The sequence below is a fragment of the Prosopis cineraria genome, unplaced genomic scaffold (assembly GCF_029017545.1).
Source record: "Prosopis cineraria cultivar Desert tree isolate PC_DT_omini unplaced genomic scaffold, ASM2901754v1 PC1, whole genome shotgun sequence".
In the NCBI taxonomy this organism is placed as follows: domain Eukaryota; kingdom Viridiplantae; phylum Streptophyta; class Magnoliopsida; order Fabales; family Fabaceae; genus Prosopis; species Prosopis cineraria.
Window position 1 is genome coordinate 9086463 of NW_026555332.1, and position 23764 is coordinate 9110226.

Consider the following 23764-nt stretch of genomic DNA (forward strand, 5'->3'; position numbering starts at 1 on the left):
TAATTTATGTTAGGTATAAAGAAAGACAATCTCCTAAAATTAATTAATAGTAATAAAATTTTAAAATAATGTATATAAATAAAGAAACATATTTTAACTTAGAATTATTTGTTTTAATTTTCCTTTCATTAGTCCTTTTGACCTTCTTGCACATCCAATTAACCATGATCTATTTTTCTATTTTAAAGTTTTTGATATTCAATTACGTGTATAAAATCTAAACCTTCATATATCTTTGCATCAATTTTGCTCCCTCTATTTAAAAATATAAGACATTTTTTAAAGAGTTGGATATTTAAAAATGTAAGGCATTTTTAGTCTTTTAAGGTGTAAGCATTATCTTTTTTTAAAAAATGTCCTTATTAATAATGACTTTATATTTATTATAGGGTGTTTAATAAGGATAAATATGAAAAGATAGGATTAGTTTGAAAGTAGATAATTATTTTATTAAGGATGAGATTTGGTTAAAATGCCTCATATTTTTTAACGAAAGGAGTATTTTTTTTTCCTTTTTTTAAAATTTTTCAATATTTAATAAGATTTTATTGTATTTTTATTTTTTCCAGTGGGACTTTTTAGTTACCTTTCCCCCAAAAAACGTCATGAAAAATTTGATGATGCATTGCAAAGTCATTGAAAATGATCACATGATATCTAATCATCGAATTCAATACGAATTACCGAATTTATCTCAAATAATCCAATTAATGATCAGGCTCATCTTCAAACAATATGCTGCTTATTATTGTAATGAAATCTAGACAATCTAAAAAATATTGTTATTTTATTTTATTTTATATTTATTAAAATAAAAATTTATAAAAATTATTAAATAATTTTAATATTAAATTTGGCCTTCAAACTAGATTTAAATCAGATTAAAAATTAAAAATTTATTAAATTATTTAATAATTATTTATAATTTTTTATTTTTATAAATATAAAATAAAATAATTTTAAAATTTAAATTATCTAAATCAAAATCTGGATGACATAACTCGTCACACGGAAGTTAGTTCCATTAAAGTCTGCCAAACATATTGTTGTCCACATCAAATCAATCAACTATCTATCAAAATTTCGACCGCCAAACATGTGCATTTGCCTTCATTAATTTCGATCACTCGCGTGTGAGGTGATTGAGATAGAGAGGTGCGATGCATGTGGATTCACTTTTCGGTTTTTTTTTTTTTTTTCCATCAATTTCCACGTGGTCTTCAATTTTTTCATGAGTAGTTAGTCAGAGGCATGAATAAAGTTGACATTAATGTTTTATAAAATACTCCTTCGATTTTTAATATGGTAAAAAAATTTGGCCCAAAAAAGGTAAATTTAAAAAAAAATTTTGATAGAAAATTTTTTATTCTTAATATAAGGTGAAGTTTGAGTAATAAATTTTATTTTTTAATTTTATCCCTTATTTATTATGATTTGAATTTCTAGAGAGTAATTTATAATGATTGTTAATTATAATGAACGGAAAATTGACAAGTTACATATCTTTTAACAATTTTTAAGCTATAAGAGTAATTATCATTTTTAATAAGCATAAAGTTTTTTTTAATCAATAAGTGCAAAGTTATTTAAATTTTTCTTATATTAAGTAAGTAAAGAAATATAAGCCCAAGGTTGTTTTAATTTTGAAGAGAAAGCACGGTACTTTTGAGTGATGTTTGATTATTTTATCGATTTAAATATTTAAATGAAAAATATTTTTCATCTGTAATTAATTTTAAAAATCGAAATAATCTTTCTGTCACACATGAGAACTTTGAATTCTGTTGAAAAATGGGAAGGAATTTATTTCTATTGATATTTTCATTTTTTTCATCTTATATCTTACTAAGAATATCCTAATTTTCGATTGAGTAGGAGTGTAGGATACTATTCATTGGACAAAAAAAGTAATTTGTTTATATTGATTATTTATCTCAATGGATTAAATTTCTTAAATTTTTGAATATATTTGTTTAGAAAATTTTTTTTATAACATAAAAATTTAGATGAGTTGGATCTTAGGAGCTTATCAAGGCTAGGACTTGCTTCCAAACTCAAAGAATGGTTATAAATGTACTTATATATTCAAAAGGAGTAACATAATCATTTTTTTTTACAATAAGGTCATGCATTGTGGCTTCCACATGCGCCATGGCATATGCTATAGAGCCACTAAACCATGTTTTGTGACCTGCACCACAGCATGCACATCATGTGCCATAAGACACGTATCAAAATTTGCTATCACAATGGCTTTGCTGATATGTACTTCCGTTGTGAGCTATTTTTACATATAATGTCTAATTGGAGTGATTTAAATATTCACACAAAACTCCAAAAAACAAACTAACTAATGAAGCATTTAGATACAATCCAATGATTCAAAATTAATTTAGACACTTGGGGTGCAAAAAAGCATTTTTCTTTAAAAAAAATAAAGCACCACAAGCGTTCAAATCCTATCTTCAATAAACCACTTTAAGTCTTGAACAAAGTCTAAAAAGACTAAAAGCATCAGAAGCTCATTTTGGCCAACGTCACTTTTCACATAGATAGACTTACATCAGTTGATTCACATATAAAGTCACATCATCACAATCCACACATTAATAACTCCAATCACAATATTTACATATCCTTTCTTTGCAAAGCTTCCTGGGACCAGCTCCATACCAAGTTTTTTAGATGTGATTATGCTAATCTCAACATAAGAAGTTTCCCTTTTAGACGCAACTCTCCTTATTCATCCATCCACATCTTGCATGATTGTATGAAGACTAGGCAAGTATGGCTAAAAACTTGTTAATCATTCCAATTTTAATGCTTTCTTCTCTCTTCCTTTACAGGACTAGATTCTTTAGAATGCAAAGAATAATAGGAGGTCTAAGAGCTAGGAAAATTCTATGGAAAAGATATTTTGCTCACTTATACTGGAACATCTGGAAAGGAAAATGCAAGTCAGTTTACTTGGAAGAGGATATCCTTGCTAAAGACATAGCCTTCACCTCCACTCAAGAGTTAATCAGTAATATGAACCTCCATGCAAGACTCAATCGTTTATATCTTGACATTAATAAGACTTTTGTAAGATGGATCCCGCCTGACCCTAGCTATGTTAGATTTAACACTGACGATTCAATCAATTACAAAGGAGCTACTACTTGTGCAAGCCTCATCTCGGATGATCAAGGAAACTAGCTTAAGAGTTTCTCTAAATACCTTGACTATTATCCAAACACCACTATTAAACTTTTAAGTATTCTCAAGGGTATCAACCTATGTTGGACATATGGTTTTTCCAAAGTCAACATCTACTTGGAATAAAAAGCAACAATGTCCTTGATGTTTAGGATACTCGATGCTCTTAAATGAATAATTGAGGTGTAAAATTTGCAACGGAGAGACTAATAAAGTTACCTTTACTAATCCTCCCTAATCTCCCAAAATCTATGTAATCATCAAGTTTGATCAAATTATACAAAAGAGATCCTAAATTTTCAATATTTTAAATACTACTATACACTTTCTATATTCCTGAATCATAGTTTAAAACATTTGTGAAAGCATGAAAATGAAAAAAGAATCAAAACATTTGCATATAAATTCCAAAATAGTGAACAATGTAGAAAACAATGCATGTGCCTTGGCCAGCACTCCTGTGCCGTGGCATGTTATCTCTATGCCATGTATCGTGACACATTGCATGAGTTTGATAGCATTTTGCTGTCAAATTGATAGCACAGGAGATGAACTTTTGGCGTGTCTCAAATCTCCGTCTGATGTTCAATTAAGGTGATATAGGTTTCTATAGAGAGCTTTCTCCTAACTGTAGCTAATGGTACAAGTTTCACAATCAAATTATATTTATCAAAAGTTGGATACCTCTTATCAATTTCACTCGTTTTTCACAAAAACACACAACTATGTTGCCTAAACTTTCATATATGTGTTAAAAGCCAATACTAACTTTTAGACCATACTCAATAGACCATTTAAGACTCGTGCAATACACCACAATCCAATTAACAACCATGTACCATAAATTAAACCATCAACCCCTCAATTCACCAAAACATAAGAGAGTAATTTTGTATAAATCATTAATATTCATCCAAAACAATCAAAATACACTTTACCCTACTTGCACTGGTATTTCAACCCTATATAAGCTGTATAACGATATGCCAACAACCCAAGGCATGAAATACACACAATATTTTCATTTATAATGCAAGTCACTCAAAATAATGGTATGAGTTCTAGTTGACAAATTAACAAGTTAAATACACAAATATGAAACTAAAAGGCCTATAAGTATGAGTCTTATACCTTTAGTCATTTTTTCCGATCCTGATCTAATAAACTAAGTCTTGAAAATATTGAAGAATGATGAGTGAGTATAACCATTTAGTAATAAAGGCCAACCTAGTTTATACAATTGCATATCAATTAAAAAATGAATGCAAATGGCAATAAATTAAAATACCACACACATAACACAAATATTCTCAACCATAACAATAACAATCATGTGACCGAGCATGCAATCATTGGACATAGCACAATTTTTCACATCTTAGGGTTGCAAAAATAATAACCATGCACCCTTAAAATATGTCGAATCATAATAGTAACAATCATATGGTCAAAACTATAAATGCATGATCAATGCCAGCTTTATACTCTCATGTTACATCTAACTTCAAACAAGTAGCTATTAATAGCTACGTCCATAACTCAGACTAACCAAGCCTTTCACTTGTGAGAAGCTACTAGGTCAATGTTAACTTATTCACTTGTGTACTACGATTTCCCCTAATACTAACAACTATAGGGTATCGTACCCCTAATTTAGCCTCCTCATAAACCAATGGAGACTAGTTAGGTTTGAGTTACTCAAAGAACAAGTAAGACAGTCCTGAATCAATCATAGAAAAATGGTTACCTCTAGATTCTAATAGTCAGTGCCAAGGCAAGCTTCCGATTCCAACGGTAAGCCGCCATTATTATGTGGATTTATCAATCTACTCCTTTTCCTAGGTGAACTTTCACCCATAATCATGCTATGTTTATATTATACATATGCAATTCAACCAACAATCATATTATATTTCATCCATAATCACATTTTCTCCACTATACAACACATACTAATTATCATTCATTATTTTTATAAAAACATGTTCTCAAACATCAACATTAGTCACAATTGTACAAGTGTGTATATTATTTCTTCACACTCCTAAGAAAAATTCACATTGCAACATTTGCATTAATGGGCTCTTAAGCACCCAAGTGAATTTTTAAATGATTTAGTTCAACAAACAAATTAACATACAATTATACAAACAAGATTTTCCTCAATTACCTTAAACCTTTAAAAGGTCAAAAGTTTATCCTTTAAAATACAAACTTTCAAAGCTTTTTCTCAAGCTTGAATGGTGTCAATTGGGTTAATCTATAATCATTTCACAAGGATAACATCATTACCTTTTTTAGGCAATTTCCAACATTATAACTGCACATACTCCCTTTCATCAAAGTCATGAACTTACTACCCATCATACTTAGATTTACTAGGTCCTAAAAACTCATATTATCATTAATGAAACATTAAACCACTTTAGTGGTAATCAAACACTCCCAACAATGTTATTTATTGCCATTTTTAAATATTAATGGCCCTCAATAACTAACAACTCACAAAATCGTAATATAAGGTTTAAATACTCTAAACAACCCTCATTACATTATTTAGCCAATGTGTTAGGACCCATAGTTCATATGGACTAAAAATTATCATTAACACTCAAACCCTAACTTTAACTTTCATGAAAATGCAAAAGAAAAGGAAAGAGGAAGACATATTATACTTACCTTGTGAGTTAGGAAGCTCTAAAATATCTCAAATGGTTTCTAAATTGGTGCTCTAGTAGAGCAATTGGTGTGCTCTCATTTTCCTTCACTCCTCTCTTCTAATTTTTCAAACAGACACGAATTGGTTTAAGCATGATTTTGGTTATGTGCTTGATGCATGGCATAGAAAGGCCCAGCTCACGTTGGTGGCCTTTGTGCGTCATGGCGAATGTTTCTTATGCCACTGCATGTGGCACAGAGCACATTTCTTCTATTCTTCCTCTCCTTTGGATGACTAGATGGCCCGACTTCACTTCAGACCGCATTTAAGGCTAAAATCACAATCAATTACATAAAGTAAACCTCTCTAGCCATACACACTATATTAATTCACTTAATTATCCTCATTAAACTTAATTAATTTGGTTTAAATTCCTAGAATGTTACATAAGGGGCAAAAATGCCTTTTAATCCATTTGCAATTGATAGTTTTTACCAATGTGGATTTATGCTAAATTATATTTTTATGGGAAATGCTAGCAATTGTTAGTTCTTTCATAAAGAGAAACAATGTTCTCTTGTTGTGCACCTTTCATCACAAACAATGGAAATAAAGGAATTGAAGAATACGATATACTCATAATTATACTTGTACAAAACTATTCAGTTTAGCTTTTTATGAGTATATTAGTTACTAACTTTTTGATCTTGATCATGAGGTAATAAAAACATATTGACATATAGTTCTAAAAAAACACACATGAATAGAAGGATTCTATGTGGATTGAGCCAATGATAAGTTGGCCTAACACTTTATTTTGATGCTAAGAAAACTTGAGAAAAATTTTTATTTAAGGATAAATTAATTCAACCTTCCAACTAGTTAAGCCAAGCATCCTTCGATGACTAACATGGCATGATTTAATGAAGAGAGAAATAATTGAACAAAAGCGAGATATATTTCCAAACAATTATTTTGCAAAGGTCCACAGCAAATGAGTTGGGCTCTTGGCATTGTTGGCAAAAATTAATATGAATTGGGCTCTTGCACTTCAAGAAATTTCGAACACGGGACTTGATGAGTAAACACCTAGGAAAATTCCACTTAACCACAAATGCATGATGAAGTTAGTGGCGCTCTTGAAACTAGAAAGAGCATATGATATCCTGTGTAGTTTGAGAGTACAAAATAACTTTTCATCAAATATTGTTTTTTATTTTACCCCACCTAGTGGGATAAAGGCTTGTTGTTGTTGTTGTTGTTGTATTGTTTTTTATTTTCATCCATGTGTGTGTGTGTTTTTTTTTTTGACCAACTATTTTCATCCATGTTTAAAATGCTCCTCTTTCTATGCCGGAAAAATAAAATAAAATAAGTACTGTACTTCACTTTATCCTTCCCTCTTTAATAGAGAGACTATTTTCCCTCAAAACGAAGCAAAGTTCAGCTGCCCCTGGTTTGCTTCAGAAGTTGCACGTCTTATTGCTCATTGAACAAATACCATGCTTTTTAAGCAAAACTTGAAAGTGAAATATCAAACAGATTCAGTGGGAAAAAAAATGAAATATCAAACAGTTAAGTATGACTCAATTAGTTGTTCACTTGAAAGTGAAAATTATTCACAAAAATTTGGCATCACAGTACAATAATGACTCGACGGAGTCAAGCCATATATTCCAACAAAATCAAGGAAAGGGGAGAGAATATTGAATGAGCATATGAGAACTTGTATAGAAAATGATTACATCATATGTAAGCGTTCCAAGAAGAAAACAGAATCTCCCTCGGTACACAGACTAATCGTTGCAAGAGTGTCAGATGAACTACGCCTCCCAACCTCTAAGGAGCGTGGCACGAGAAACACGTTCCACTCCAAGTGCGAAGGCACCCATCCGAAGATTGCAATCGTATGATTTGCACTTGTCCTTTATGTCATGGAACGCTTTAGTCATATAATGATGTAGTTCCCGCTTTACTCTATCCTCGCTCCAGGAGAAACCTTGAATGTTCTGTGTTCGTTAAGTAAAAATTATACAGTATTTAGTCATGTTTGTCCAGTGCTCCAAATCATGAACATAAGTCAAGCTACAGCAAGTAGCGAACAATAAACTGGTAATGAAGTTGCTAAAAAATACATGCCAAGGATATGTATTTTCATGCTGTCCGGCTTGACAAGCTGAAATAATGCAATGAACAAACTTTTCAAAGTAGTTTCAAAATTTCGTTTGAAACTAAGATACTGAGTGATTATGTATAACCATACAGCCAAGCAAATACACTGCAGACAGGAAAAGCCCAAACTCAAGCATATTAAACATTAGATAACAGATTATGCTTTCTCAACTACCTGAACCCACTCAAAATAGCTGACGGTCACGCCTCCAGCATTAGCATATATGTCTGGTAGCACTACAACTCCTTTCTGAGCTAGTTCCTGCAGTAGTAACTTGACTGTGAGAGCTGATATTTCTTATAATCCACAAACAATAAGTAACGGTAAACTCTACAATCTTACCTCATCAGCTTCAGGATCAGTTGGATGGTTTGCTGCCTCAATTATAAACTTTGCCTTCACATCTTTAGCTATTTCCCTTCAGAGACAGCGTAAAATAAGTGCCACGAGTTTTATGATTTCAAAGATCAATTAACTCAATCCTAATCAACAGTAGTTCATGCGTTCAAACATACTCAAACTCATACAGGGGAGCAAGACAAACCAAGTGCATCCATGGGGACAATTTCTCCCCAAAATGCCCACGAATGGACTATAAGAGGAGCATAACTTTATCTTATTTAATAATAGCAGTCAAAGGAACAGTTATTTCAATATTCTAAATGTTGTCGACCAGAAGTTTTAGTGTAAGGCTGATTGAAGAGACAAGTTGTACATATTCTGAATATCCATGTCAGTTTTTTTAGTTCAATTTCTGGCAAAATCTTTTATAATAGATAATGTTTATCTCTTGGAAGGTAAAAAAGAGTTCAGAGTTGAGCAAAAGGTCAAAACCTGTCTATAACTCCACCCAAAGCGCATGGAATTAGAACATCACATTCATGAACAAGCAGTTCAGAAGGGTCCAAATCATCTCCGCCAGGGAAGTCCTTCAAACTCTGAGTTTTTTCCTTGTGCTCAAGCAATTTTGGGATATCGATTCCATTTGGGTTCTTAACAGCACCGGTGATATCACTCACTGCAATGATCTTACCACCTCTTTCATGAAGGAGCTTTGCTGCCCACGAGCCCACATTTCCCAAACCCTTAAAAATGTCCATTACCCGGAAGATAAACTTATTAGACTTGAACAAAAAGGCACTTTATTACAATGAAAAGGCAAAATTTATATGTAATAAGAAAGGTACCTGGATAACAAATGCCAAATCCTTCAGTGACTTCCCATGTTCTGCAAGCAATGCCTCAGTTGCTATAATAACTCCAAGCCCAGTTGCTGATTCCCGACCCACTGATCCACCAAGAGGCTTAAATTCATAGCATGGAAAAGAGAATTCATGTAACTTTCTCCTGAATTCCTTCTTTAAAACAAACTACTCTCATAAAGCATACTTACAATAGGCTTTCCAGTAACAATAGCAGGTGAATAACCATGAAACTTTGAGTATTCATCAAGAATCCATGCCATTGTCTGCACTTGGTGAATACTTTGTACATTCAGTTAAAACAGCACTAGAAGAGAACACGAATTTAAGCATGTAAATATTTGTTATCAGGTTCTCCGATAAATACATGTGAAAAAAATTGACATTCCTTGAGAGATTAAATTATGTCATAATAAAATATAAAAAAATAATTCATTTGCCACCCAAAAAGCTACACCTAATTTCCCTCCATTTAAGATTACAGGCACCAAAAAACCATTATCATACCAACTACAATAATATTTATATTGCAAATACCTGAGAATTAGTGCCCATGTCAGGGGCTGGAACATCAGTATAGATTCCAATAAGGTCATGAATTTTTTGAGTAAAAATACGAGTTAGTCTTTCCATTTCACTGAAGCTTAAGTCCTTTGGGTTGCAATCAACTCCACCCTTGGCACCGCCATATGGAACATCTACCACAGCAGTCTTCCAGCTCATAAGTTGAGCAAGAGCATTTACTTCATCAATATTAACCTTCATTGAAACAAGTTAAGCGATTATTTGAGGACAAAATTCATAATTAAGGAAGATGATTATGTTTGTTATTTATACATTAATCATCGAAAAGAAATTCAATCCCCGGCAGCCTTCCAACGGATTGGCTATGTTATCAAATGGTTACAAGCCAATTATAGATGTTAAAATGCTAGCTTACAACTGATATATGATCTGGGATTTTCAGAAAAACTGATAAACCTTTTAGTTCTGTGTGACCTTATAAAAGACATATTAGCATGCGTGAAGAAATTTTTACATAATTACCAATGAACTTGTGGTCAAATATTCAAGGAGTAGACAATGGAAAATTATTTTTGGCAGCAAGGGAGAATGAGAAAGAACAGCAATAATTTCTTAGTGATGTGAAATTCCAATATCTAAACACTTGCGGTAAACTTGCGCATGTTACTAACGATGTGTATATTTCTTTGTCTTATGAAAGATCTGGAGTGTTTGGTATCTGAGTATATCTTTATTTCCCACCTAGCTAGAAACCAACTCATAAAAAATTTGTTATGTTCAAACATCTTATAAGTAAAAATCAAGAAGTTTTCCTAACTGAAATGAAATAAAAAAAAAAATGGAAAAGGACCGCGGATGATATCTATCTATAACGTCCACGTAAAGTAAACAGATAACGCTGGATTTGACCCCCTAATTTTGGGGAAATCTCAATCAGAAGAACACAAAAGAAAGAAAAAGAGGAAAGCTATATAACAAATCACCTCACTATGATATCTGATCCCTCCCTTCATGGGACCACGAGCATTGTCGTGCTGCACTCGGTACCCAATGTATGTCACCAAGCTTCCATCATCCTTGGGAATCGTGCACTCGACCTAGTTGTGAATGAAACCATAACGTAAATATCATATTATCAGAATCTTGATTCTACCAGAAACCAAAAAAAAAAAAAATCAGAGTCTTGACAGAGTAAACCGAACACATCCTCTCACTTTCGTACAAAATTTGCGAGCATGAATCACAGACACAACCCTGCATACAATGTCTCTCTAATGGAAATCTTTCAATTTCCGGAGAGAATACAGAATCAAGAGAAAGGAAAACCCACGAAAAGAAAAGGTACACAGATGAGGAAAGATCGTCTTTCATCACCTTGACTTCTCTGTAAGGGATCAACAGGCTTCTCTCCATCTTTGCATCTATTCCAAGCAAGCGAATCGCTCTTTCGAAATTACGAGTAGTAGCAGCAAGAGCATTCATGATTGATTTCCCAGACATTATCAGAGAACAGAGAAGAAGAACGCGTATCAGTTTGCAAGAATTCAAGAAGTAGAATGAAGGAATACGTAGCTTCAAACTTTCTGGAAAATAAAATGCAGAAAGATCGAAGCCTAATCAACAAGAAAGAAAATCTTGAAGAGGTGAAACGAAGAAACTAAACGGCAATGAAACTAGTCCTGATGAAAGCCATGAAGTGGTTGTTGAGCGGTTTGTTATATATATACATAGTGAGAGAGAGAAGCTGGGAAATTGGAACCTGAATTCCGTTGTACTTTTCGTTTATTTTATTGTTATTATTACTATTATTGTTGTTGTTTTTTCTTTTCTTTTCTTTTACCTTGATTCAAGAATTTCACTTGAAGTATTGAATTTTGATTTATCATTATCAGGATTTGTAATATTGATATTAATTAATATTAACTCTTAAATACTAAATCCATGCAATTTTTGTATTCTTAATATGAGGGATTTATTTTTGAAATTTCGTGTAATATATGAACACCGTCTAATATATTTAAATATAACAAGTTAGTATTATAAAAAAAAAAGTAAGAAAATCTTTTATTACACAATAGCACGATGCTATCTGCAATCACATGTCATGTTGGGATTTAACATTACGTAAGACAACAAATATTTACGCAATAAAATTGAGACAATTAGATATGAAACTAATTTAATTTTGGTCTTGTTTAAAAAATATGCTCATTAATTATTTGTGCATATTAGTCCTATGCTAATGTACTTATTTTGACATATGTATGCGCTTGTGCATGAGTCAAAATATATATTAAATGTACAATATCATCTTGTTAAACATGTCATGATTAGATCTAACGTTGCGTTATACATTAGAATTTGCATAATGAAATTGAGACTATTAAGAAGTTGATTATACTTATTAATTATTTGTATGACATGATTGGATCTACACTTTGCAATGTATAGAAAAGATTTGTACAATGAAATTGAGAATATTGAGAAGTTGATTATACTCATTAACTATTTGTGTATGTTAGTCCTATGCTTAACGTGTACAATCCTATTGGCTTGTATTGGTCAAAATATAGGTACATTAAATGTTTGGTGCTACCTACTTGGATCAATCACACCCCATGTTTAGATCTAACATTGTATTGAGTAGTAGAGGTTTGCTTAATGAGATTAAGATTGTTAGATATAAATAAAGGTTAATTAAATTTTGGTCCTATTTAAAAAACAGATATGCTTATGTTGGTCCTATGCTCTAATGTATATAGGCCTATTAAATGCAATAAATGCTTTTATAAAATATGACTATTTTAAATAAAATTAATACCAAATTTTAAGGAAAATAAAATTTATCAATGAATCTTTTAAAACTTAACAACTTAGGGTCTTAAAAATTATTGCGATTTTTCAGATTTAATTAAATATTAAATATTTAGATAATAAAACAAAAAGTTAACCAATTTTTTCTTTAGTTTTTTGTTTTTTGGTGTAATTAACTGATTCTATTTTGCTGACGAGACATTCATGTCCTCTAAAAGGACGGAAGGTATCTTTATTGCAATGAGAGGAAGACCAACGCATTTGAATTCTAAATTATAAAATGAATTTAAATGCAAAAAAAACAAAAAAGGAGAGCTAAAAGCATAAGTAAAAAATAATTATCCTGAAAACCATGTATTTATTTAATTTTTATCATTGGAATTTGAATCAAAGACGAAAAGGCTAATTTTGGTCCTCATGCCATCGAGATGAGGACATAATGGGACGTGAATCTTTATTGGATTTTAAAACTAATATAGTAGAAAATTACCCGTACAAGGAACATTTTGAAAGGTACATTACCCACGTGTGTGCAAAAACATTTTTTATTATTTATAATTACTTAATTGAATTAAATTATAATTAAAACTAGCAATATTTAATTGAATTATTGGTTATTGATGTGGGATCAAAAAAAATTATTGACGTAGGCAAAAAGAGAATCAAATTATGATAAATATGTATACAATCAAATTATAAGAAATAGGATATACAATATTTAATATTATCGAAATTGGATTAAAACAATCAATTCAATAGAGAAAAGACCAATGAAAAGGTGCTTAAATTAGTTTAAAATTCTCATAAAATTAATCATTTTAAATATCAGTAAAAAAAGCAAATTAATGATTCAACTGTTTGGCCTTTTTTTTAATCTAAGGTTACATATTTACATTATCAATTAGACAATGTTTTTTATAAATTAACATATACTCCTTCTGTTTAAAAATATAAGGTATTTTTAAATGAATTTTACTCCCCAATAAAATAGCTACTTACTTTCTAACTAACTCTATCTTTTTATATTTACCCCTATTAAACAAGGTTATAAAATCATTATCAATAAGAATATTTTTTAAAAAAAACAATGATTACACCTCAAAAAATTAAAAATATATTATATTTTTTAACATTTAACTTCTCAAAAAATGTCTCACATTTTTTAATGGAAGGAGTAACAATTTGTTATACATTTATACTTTATATTTGTGACTTTTTTAATTAACGTAAACTAGTAAAATAAGGTCTTAACTAATTAATTAATTACTATGAAATATTGGCTAAAAATTATTGAGCCCTAAAATAAAATTGATGTTCTAAATTTATAAAAAAAAATAATGATGTTCCAAAATAGGGGGAGTCATGTGGTCAAACTTCAAAGTCATGGAAAGAGCCGTGAAGCAAGCAGAAGAGTTTTTCTTAATGTGGAATATATAGAATTACGTTTCGCCGCGTCTCGTCTTATCTTCAGAAATCAAATCAAGCAACTGAGTCATGAATGAGTTGGCAAACACGGGACACAGCCGATTTCACCTATCAACCTCATCTTATTATTATTATTGTTGTTATTTAAAAATAATTAAAATTTTGATCCATTAAATTTGTCTCAATTAACAATTTGGTCTTTAAAATTTAATCTGTCATCAAAGAAGTCCCCAAATTTAGATGGTTAAAAAAACAAGTCCCTACAGCTTCAAAATCATACCCAATTGATCTTTTTAGTTTGAAAAGGAAAATAATATCATAAGGACTAATCATACATAATTATAAAACTTTGTAGATTTGATTAAGAAAAATTAAATTGCTAAACACAGTGGAACCATTAAATATTGAACTAGTAACTCGATCAATCCAATGGTTAGTCCAATTTTTTAAATATTGAAATTATACACAACTATTGTAAATTATTTACATTTGTTTAAATTGAACATTAATTTTTTCCCTCAATTTCTATGATAAAGTTAAAATTGTTAGGCTGGAAAGGTATCACCTGAGTGGAGTGTTATATTTTAAGGGAAAAGACATAACTTTTAATCTATACACTTTGCTCGTATTTTGTTATACATTCTTGTACTTTTTTTTAGTATTATAAGTCCTTAAATGAATTTAAAATATTAAAAGATAAAAGTGTAGAAATGTATAATATTAAAAAAAGTACATAAATGTATAATAAAATATGACTAAAATATAGGAATTAAAATTTATAAATTTTCTATTTTAAAATGAAACACACATGCTTTACACGACATTTTGACTTAAAAATTTAAGCTATTTATATAGGCTTTTTAGTGCAAGTACATATAATATGAGACTTGCACTTTTAACTCACATTTGACTCCTAACATTTAATAGATAAAATGTTATATCATCTCTCTTAATTTTTTAAATAATTAAATTGAATTACATAATTGTTTTTTCTTTTGGTCAATTTCTAATATTCATGAATATATTAGGTTCAAAGGATGCCACCTGAATAAAAATTTACCTTAACTTTCAACTTCATTGCATTGAAAATGAAACGTACCAGTTATATACCAATTTTTGCCTCAAAACTTTAAACTATTAAAGTTATAAATACATTCTATTCATATAGATTTTTAGGTCCAAATATATCTAATACAAAACTTTTTTATACTTTTAACTCATATCTAACTTAGAAGTCCGAACATCTCGTAGTTAAATATTATATCTGGTGGCGGAGCCACATATAATTGAGGGGGGCATATGCCTCCCCTCACTTAAAAAAATGACATCTTTGAGAGTATAGGTTTTTATATTTTACAATTTACATCTTTTATTTATTATATTTTGCACTCTCTTATTTTTATATTTTAAATTTTAAACCCATTTCAATCTTATTTTTTTAGCCTAAATCTATTCAAATTTTTAACTTAGTCTTATGAATATTGCCCACAATTTCACTGTACCTAAATACCAATATTATTTATTAATTGTTTAAAAAATAGAAAAAAATCTAATATGACTAAATAGACTCACTCCTCATCCTGAATACTGTAATGAGCGTCCTAAATTAGGATTTAATCATCACACTAATCATGGTTAATCAAAAACTAACTCAAATAGATTATTCATTACGAGATTAACCTAAATGAATTCTTAACATGTATTTTTTTTACAAACTATTTAATACAAAGGGATCCCAAGTCTTTAAAATATTTTAAAAATTCATATCATTTAATTAAACATATGCGGAAGCATGATAATAACTATTTTTACTTGCACAAATATTTTGGCCCATTACTATAATACAAACATCAAAACACATTCTCAAGGGTCCAAAATGTCTTTCTATCCAACACAAAACCCATAGTGCAAGTGGATTAAGAATATATTATCCTAATTGACAATATCATAAACTAAATACACATATCAACATAAAAGGAGAGAGGCCTACAGAAGTGATTATTATCACTTGGCCTAATGCTCCTTTCCTCTGTTCTTCTCAGATGAGCTAGCTCTTGTAATATGTTAAAAGAGAGGGATGAGTACAACCACTCAGTAACCAAGGTACATCTAAGTTATACAAATGCATGATAATTAATCATGATTACAAGTGGCCAATAAATTAATTAAAGTGACCATTCAAACAATTACATTAATAACATGTTAATCACATTAACATTTAACTCATGTGAATAATTTTAAGACTAAAGTCAAGTACAAAATTTGCACAAATAACTACAAATACATTATTCACATAATTACTACATGTTCTCATTTCTACGATTACAATCATATTCTCAACATAGCCATCAATCACTCAAATGACATGATAATAATAATATGCATGATCGATCTCTTCCTTATATCCCTCCTTATTTCCTCTGACATGAAATCCGTGGACCAACAACTGAAAGGGATCGTCCGTGTGGTGAGACTACCCCAAGGCCTTAATCATATCGGGGCTACTGGGCCAGGGTTACCTTACTCACTTATGAACACGGTTTCCTCCAAATCACACAATATGAGATGTTATACCCAAAACTAGCTCTATCCAAAACTCCAGGTAGGCCAGTAGGGTTAAGCCCCTTAATAGGAACAATGCTACAGTACCTTACAAGGTAAGTAGCGGCTATAACTCCTAGGATTATCGGTTAATAGCCAAGTACCATATGAATTTTGTGTAATTGCTAACTCCTTCATTAAGGCAAACTCCCGCCATATGATCATACTAATAAAAAAAATGCATTTTAAAAACTCATATATATAATTCATAATTTATAGTCAAGATTGTGCACATCATCATCAACATTAATCTCATTACTTATACCAAGTCGCAATTAACTTGGTCACAAATCATAAGGTCTCAACAAAGCCACATGTATTACAAACAATTATTTCAAATTTAGATCTATATATATATATATATATATTCTTTTGTTTCACCAACATAATTAATTAATTAACATACAAATGCATAAAATAGATTTCCCCCGGTTACCTCAACCTTTGAAAGGTCAAAGGTTACCCCTCAAGTTACAACACTTCCAAAGCTTGAATGGTTTCAAAAGAAAATTAATCTACAATTGATCATATCTCAATGTGTCAATAATATTATTAAAATAATTTTCACTCATACTCTAACACCTAAGTATGTATTTTATTTTATATTATATTATATTTATTTATTTATATATATATATATATATATTTTAAGAATTTAGTCTTAGTCTCTTGAATTCTAAAATTTAATTTCATGTATTTGAACCTATCTACTTGGTTCAATAGTCTCCTTCACAATAATTTCATTCAAAAAAATTTTCTAATATCAAAATTTTTCTTTTTATTTCAAAAATTCGCACATAAAAATACCCAAAAATTGCAAACTTGATTTAAAGCCTAGAATCATTATTCTATAGCCATAATAATTTATTTCTCATCTCAAATAATCATCTAAATATCAACAAATCAATTTATATTTTCAGATTTAACTAAAAATCTATCCATAGGAATCTAGGGATAAACTCAAATGCCTCAAATTCTAATTCTATCAATAAAATAATACTCTAGAATATTTATTACACTACTAACAACCTCAAAATCATATCTATTCAACATAAATTCATCCCTCTTTCAAATCCTAAATTTTCTACCACCACAAAATTAGAAACCAAAGAGAAAAGATGACTAAAAAAATGTTTAAAACACTTACCTAGTTTTAGAATACTTAAAATCTCATATGAAGTATCCTATTATGGAGCTTTACCTTCTAAATTAGTCCGCCTCTCCGTCAGCGTCGCTCGCTCTCTGCCTCAACTCGCGTACAGGGAAGAAGAAATGAAGGAAAGAGGGTGGTTTTATAAAAAAAATACTGCCTCTCTCTTCTTCTTTTTTTTTATTATATATGTACACACATTACACCGAAAGTGTCCCTCCTCCCCATTTTTTTATTTTTTTATTTTTTTATATATATGTAATCATGACAGCCGAAAGCATCTCTTCTTCTTCTTTCTTCTTCTTTTTTTTCTCATACCTTTTCTTTCTTTTTTAATAATAATAATAATAATAATAATAATAATAATAATTTAATATTTTTTAATTAATTAATTAATTTTTAATTTTTTAATTTAGAATTATATTTAAATTTAATAATCATCTCCTACTAATTTGCTCACCTCTAAATATTTTTTAAAATTTCTATTAATTCAAATTAACTATTAAAATTTAAATTGGGATGTTACAAATACTACTCAGGAACTAGTTAGAAAAAAAGGCAATGATGAATAATGAATATTCAAAACTCAAGAGTAAATTGGGTGAAAGTTTTTCACTAACTTGCTACACTTATAAATCTACAATTAAATGCTGGATAGGGGATAAAGAAAGAAGAAAAGAGAAATAGTTGATTTGGAAGAGATAGAAATATCTTTCTTTTATCAAGGATCCTAACTCTGTCATTGCCCCCGACCTAAGGTCCTGACTCCGCCACTAAATTTATATCATTCCTTTTAAATTTGTAAGTGATTGAATTGATTTACATTATTATTATTTTTTTAGTCAATCTCTGATATTCATGAATCATGCATGATAGATTCGAGGGATATAACTTGAATGGAAAATGCACCTTCAATATTTTTTTCCATTGTATTTGAAATGAAACAGAGGAGTTTTACATACCACCTTTTGACTCAAAACATTAAGGTTATAAATCTTTTCTATTTATATAGTTTTTTTAGTCCAAATGTATTTATAATACAAAACTTCTTTGCACTTTTAACTCATGTTTGGCTCCTAACATCCCGTAGATAAAATATTAAATCATCTCTCTCAATATTTTAAATGATTAAATTGAATTTCATGATGTTTTTTCTTTCAGTCAATCTCTAATATTCATGAATCATGATGAGCTTTTTCATGTTCATTTTAGTACTTGTCATAATTTCATTTGATGTTTCGTTAATTTTAGATTGATAGATTTGAGTGAATCTTGATGATAAACTCAATTTTATTTTTCAATAATCAATGGTAAATTCCCTTTCATATGGACTTTATCCTTTTTATTCTTGCAAATGATTTGAATATATTAACATCACAAAATATTTAATTATGCAATGTAAAATCTAGTTGACCAAGGCTTTTTCACAGTAAAAGGAGTTATGACCGTTTCACTATAAGATTTTGAATTCAAGTTCATTCATATGAATACAGAAAATATCTTTAAAAGAATTATCCTCAATTAGGCTATACAATACTCAAATTTGGTCTAATTAAATACAGTTATATAAAAAAAAACCTAAGGGTACATTTTTTGTTTTTTCGGTACATGACTACCTGACATCGGCAAGAGATGAAACCTATTATAAAGTGTCAAAACATACAACTTAGCCCATTTTTCATGAGACTTTTGATTAGAGACAAGAAATTTTACAGAAAATTAGGTAGAGTATTACTTTACTAAAAGCTTTAATTTATAATCAATTTACAAATTTACCAATAAAAGTTGGTTCAATTAATAAGGATTTAACCCATAACTCACAACACCGAGAAATCAAATACCCGATGCTAATATGAATATCTTGTTGGGAGGCAACTTATAAGGATTTCTGTAAGTGTTTTTTAAACATAAAAACATATCCTAACACTAGTGAATCTTCAAACCAAACTCTAACTTACCTAAACTTTTTCTTTGTAAAAAAATTACAAACTTACCAAACAAAAATTCAAGAAAACTTTGACTTCTATATACACTAGTGCAAAAAATAAAACATTCTAAAATAGCATGTGAGAATTCAAGACAACGTATATAGGGAAAGCAATATAATTGTTGCAAATTTCCTTAATTTGCTCACATATGTTAGGCATGTAATTTTTTTTTTTTTGTTTTTGTTTTGCCCCAAGAGGCGTGTCAAAAGTTTCAAACCTCAATTGTCACGCAATACTCTGCAATTATCATACTGAAATGTATGACAAAATGGCACAAAGTTTTAAAGAAATAAAATAAGAAGTGCATGGACATACCAACAAGTATAACATTACCGGTAAACGGGCGGGTTACAAGTTAAGCAAGGCCCATTAAATCAACATACCTCTCAGTAGGTTAAAAAGCTTCCAATCAATCCGTTATAAGTAAGGTCGCATGCTAACTTTCAACCCAATTTTTTTTTTAACATTTTAAAAAAATTAGTTTTCAAATTGAATTATAAACTTTTATGAATAAATTTAAATTGTTTCTGTATTTTTATGAAATTAAACCGAAAAGTTGCAAACATAAGCACCTGACATATTTTACATAATTATTTTATCAATATAGAAATGACAAACTAATAAAAAAAATGAGAAATCAAAACATGTAATATTGTAAGGTTTTAAAAATCAAATCATTGAACCTGACAATATATTAGTTCAAGAATCAATAGTTGAACCGTAATCAAATTGTGGTTAAACCAGTTATAGTTATTAATCATTTTTAATTATATTAAATATTACATTATAAGTGTTTACTCATTTTTAATGAAATATGATTTTATTAGTATATAATGTTGACAAGCAACATTTAAAAAAATAAGTTGCTAGCTTAAAAATTATTAGTATGTGAATAAATGAAATCGGAAAGCAAGGAGGCGATAGAATATTTTCTATTCATCCTGTAGGACTTCAAAATTAATCAAACTTGTTTATTGTTTATGCATAAGGATCCATTACACAAAAAATAACAAATTATAAGGTATTTTAGGGGTTGATTAATGATAAAATTTATAAAAAAATATAGATACATAATTAGAAATATAAAAATCAAAGATGCATCCTTATATTAAAAGTAGGGTAAACTTTGAAATCGGAAAGTAAGGTATTATCTTTTTAAACTTTAAGTCCGGTAGTATTATAAACTTTGAACTTATTTATCATGCAAAGTGTTCGCTCAACTTTTAAAAATGTGCAATTTGGCCCTATCATTAATAAAAGTCAACTTTAACCATTAATTAATCAAAAAATGACAAAAAAACTTAAAAATTTATGAAAAATGACCAAAATTTTTTTTATCATGTTCTGTAATTTTTGGGTCATTGTTTGTAATATTTGGATTTTTTTGTAATTTTTTGTCATTTTCTGTCTCTCTTTTTTTTTGTTAACTAACTATCAGAGTTAATTTTTATTAACAATATGAATCAAATTGTATCATTTTTAAAAGTTAAGGAAACAATTTGCATAATAGATGAGTTTAAGGTTCATGACACTATTAAACTTAAAGTTTATGTATAATTTTCTTATTTACTCTTAAAAATATTTTAAGAATGGAGAAGGAAACAATAATCATCAAAAGGAAAAGAAGAATAAGAAGGAATGCTTGTGTTAGTTCTTAATACTTCTCCCAAGTCCCACATTATCGACACACAAGAAGCTGAAGGGAGGCATATGTATAAAAAGAGGGAGTGGGGTTTAGGTGAGAGGACTTTCCCTTCTTACCTTCTCATCCTCTTACCCTCCTTTTTTCAATTTCTAATCACAAGATTAACATTTAAACAGTTCAGATTTGATTTTTTTAGAAAATATTTTATTTTAATTTGTTTTAATTGTATTTAAATTACTGGAATTTATTTTTAATATTTTTAATTTCATTATATATATTTTTTATAATTTAACATTGTTAATAATAATTTATAAAAGATCAAATCTAAATTCTCTAAATTTTGATCCAAAAAGGACGGGAGAGGATGAGAAGGCAGAACGGGAGAACCCTCACCCCGAGTCGACTGTGTACGTCTGAGGCTATGTTGTCTTTTGGTGCAAATTACAACTCTGGGCCTGATCACATAGTAAATAATTATTTTGGTTTTTTTTTTTTTTGTTCAATCTAAATATGAAACTCGTTTGATTTGGCCAGTTTTTAACCTATTTAGAGCCTGTTTGTTTAAAATTAAAAAATAATTATTTTTAGATAGTCTAAAGATTTTATAAAAAGAGATTTATTTTATAAAAATTTTATAAAAAGTAGGCATTATTTTATGTTTGGTTACAATAATAAAAAAATAATTATTAATTATTTATTTTAAATTTTATGATATCTTCCTTATTTTTTGATAAAAATAATTTATTATTATATTATTTTTAAATTTTATGATATCTTTACGTATTCCACTTTTTTGAAACACTCTCTCTCATCTATCACATTAAATTATTTTTAGAGCAGCTTCTTAAAATAATTAAAAATTTATTTTTTATGAATTTTGATTATTTTTAAAAATTTAAACAAACATCATAAAAATTCAAAATATATTATTTTATAAAAAAATTAATGATTTTCTCATGAAATAAGTCAAAACAAATGGGTCCATAATGTAGACCCATTTTTAAGAGTCACTCTGACCAAACTAGTGGCCAATCAGTTAAACCATTTCGTTCAATGTGGTTTTTTAAACCATTAAATATTGAACCAAGTTCATTACATAAAACAAAAATTATGCACAACACAATAACTTTTTATTCATTAAAAATAAAATAAAAATAAAAAAGTTATAAAAAAAATTGGCCCAACACATGGATTAGGTGGGGCAGGACCGACCAGATCAACGGGGTAAGAGTGAATCAACCCACAAGCCAACCCGCCACTTATAGACAAGTTGGTGGGCTAGCCGATTAGTCCAATCCATTTACCCCTAAATGCAATCCCAATTTATTCTCAACTGATTTTAATTTTAATACCTACAAATTAATTTTAGGATGTCACGTATATTATTTGAGAACTCAACCTTCAAAAATAAATCTTGTAGGACATGTATTCACATGTTTGTATTGAAGATTTAATTATCCATTAAGGGTAATATGGTAATTTAATATCATTTTTTCCATTTCTATTATATTTTTATCACACCAAATATAGTATAATACACACATATTCTTATATCATTTTAAACAAGCCGAACAAATTAATTATTCAGTAATGAGAACAAAAACATAGAGCAGATGTTTGATAAGTAAGTCGCGTGTTCTCTAGTTATGTTATTTTATAAATTACTAATTTTTATTATTTTTAGAAAGTGTGGCTTTTGTAAATTTTATTTGGATGATTGATGACTACGTTAAAGATTTTCACATAGCAATATGAATAATTTTTTTTTTTTTTTTTTTGTATAGGCCCATAGTGGATAAAATTGAACGATGGGCGTCCTGTGACCCTTTATTAATATTCAAGGCATTGACATGCGTGTTTGGTTTACCGCCAAACCTAAGTCTATGTGACTCAATCTTAGTCATGATGGGAGAAACTCGTTTGATAGTGCAACTTTATGTTTGGATAAAAGTTTGCTCTAAATGATTTTTGTATCATAAAGTGTTCAAGTCAAAGCAGTTTTGAGTGGTATTTCAAGTTAAGATGTGTTTGGCTTTCGTATATTTGGCCAAATTAACTTCATTCCTAAAGCATTAAAGAGATCAAATCACATGGGACACAATTAGTCATGTAAATTATCATTTTATTTTATTTTTTATAATTTACAAATAATACTTAAATAAATAAATATATATATAGACTCCTTTTTTAAAAAAATATAATTTAAAGTTTAATATTTCTAAAAGACCTAATTAAAAATAAAAATATTTATCATAAAATCCATGTTCTTTTCAATTACTGTACATCCAAACTTACTTTTAAATTTCTAACTCACCTAGTGTCTTGAGAGGGAGTGATCGTCCCTATATATAAGATATTTTTAATTAAATTATGTAAATTAATAA

The 23764-nt window shown here is 29.2% G+C and overlaps 1 protein-coding gene across 2 annotated transcripts; it reads right to left on the reverse strand.

Moving 5' to 3' along the window:
• Nucleotides 1-7417: 7417 nt before the first annotated feature.
• On the reverse strand, nt 7418-11463 carry LOC129321822 (glutamate dehydrogenase A-like). Of its 2 annotated transcripts, none has more exons than XM_054967743.1 (9): nt 11132-11463; nt 10741-10854; nt 9770-9991; nt 9424-9498; nt 9218-9334; nt 8865-9115; nt 8373-8448; nt 8205-8291; nt 7418-7866 (listed from the first exon to the last, which is right to left on the reverse strand). In XM_054967743.1, the coding sequence occupies exons 1-9, from the start codon at nt 11255-11257 to the stop codon at nt 7681-7683; spliced, it is 1254 nt and encodes a 417-aa protein (XP_054823718.1). In that variant the 5' UTR covers nt 11258-11463; the 3' UTR covers nt 7418-7680. The 2 variants fall into 2 exon arrangements, with proteins under 2 accessions (XP_054823718.1, XP_054823726.1); XM_054967751.1 differs by lacking the exon at nt 11132-11463 and adding an exon at nt 10972-11114.
• Between the last annotated feature and the right edge of the window lie 12301 nt (nt 11464-23764).

Coding starts and splice junctions, on each gene's coding strand:
- LOC129321822 (XM_054967743.1), bottom strand. CDS start 11,257: ATGTCTGGGAAATCAATCATGAATGCTCTTGCTGCTACTACTCGTAAT. Junction 9,116..9,217: donor ATTTGGCATTTGTTATCCAG/GTACCTTTCTTA, acceptor GACATTTTTAAG/GGTTTGGGAAATGTGGGCTC. Junction 8,449..8,864: donor TTGGGTGGAGTTATAGACAG/GTTTTGACCTTT, acceptor CTGTCTCTGAAG/GGAAATAGCTAAAGATGTGA.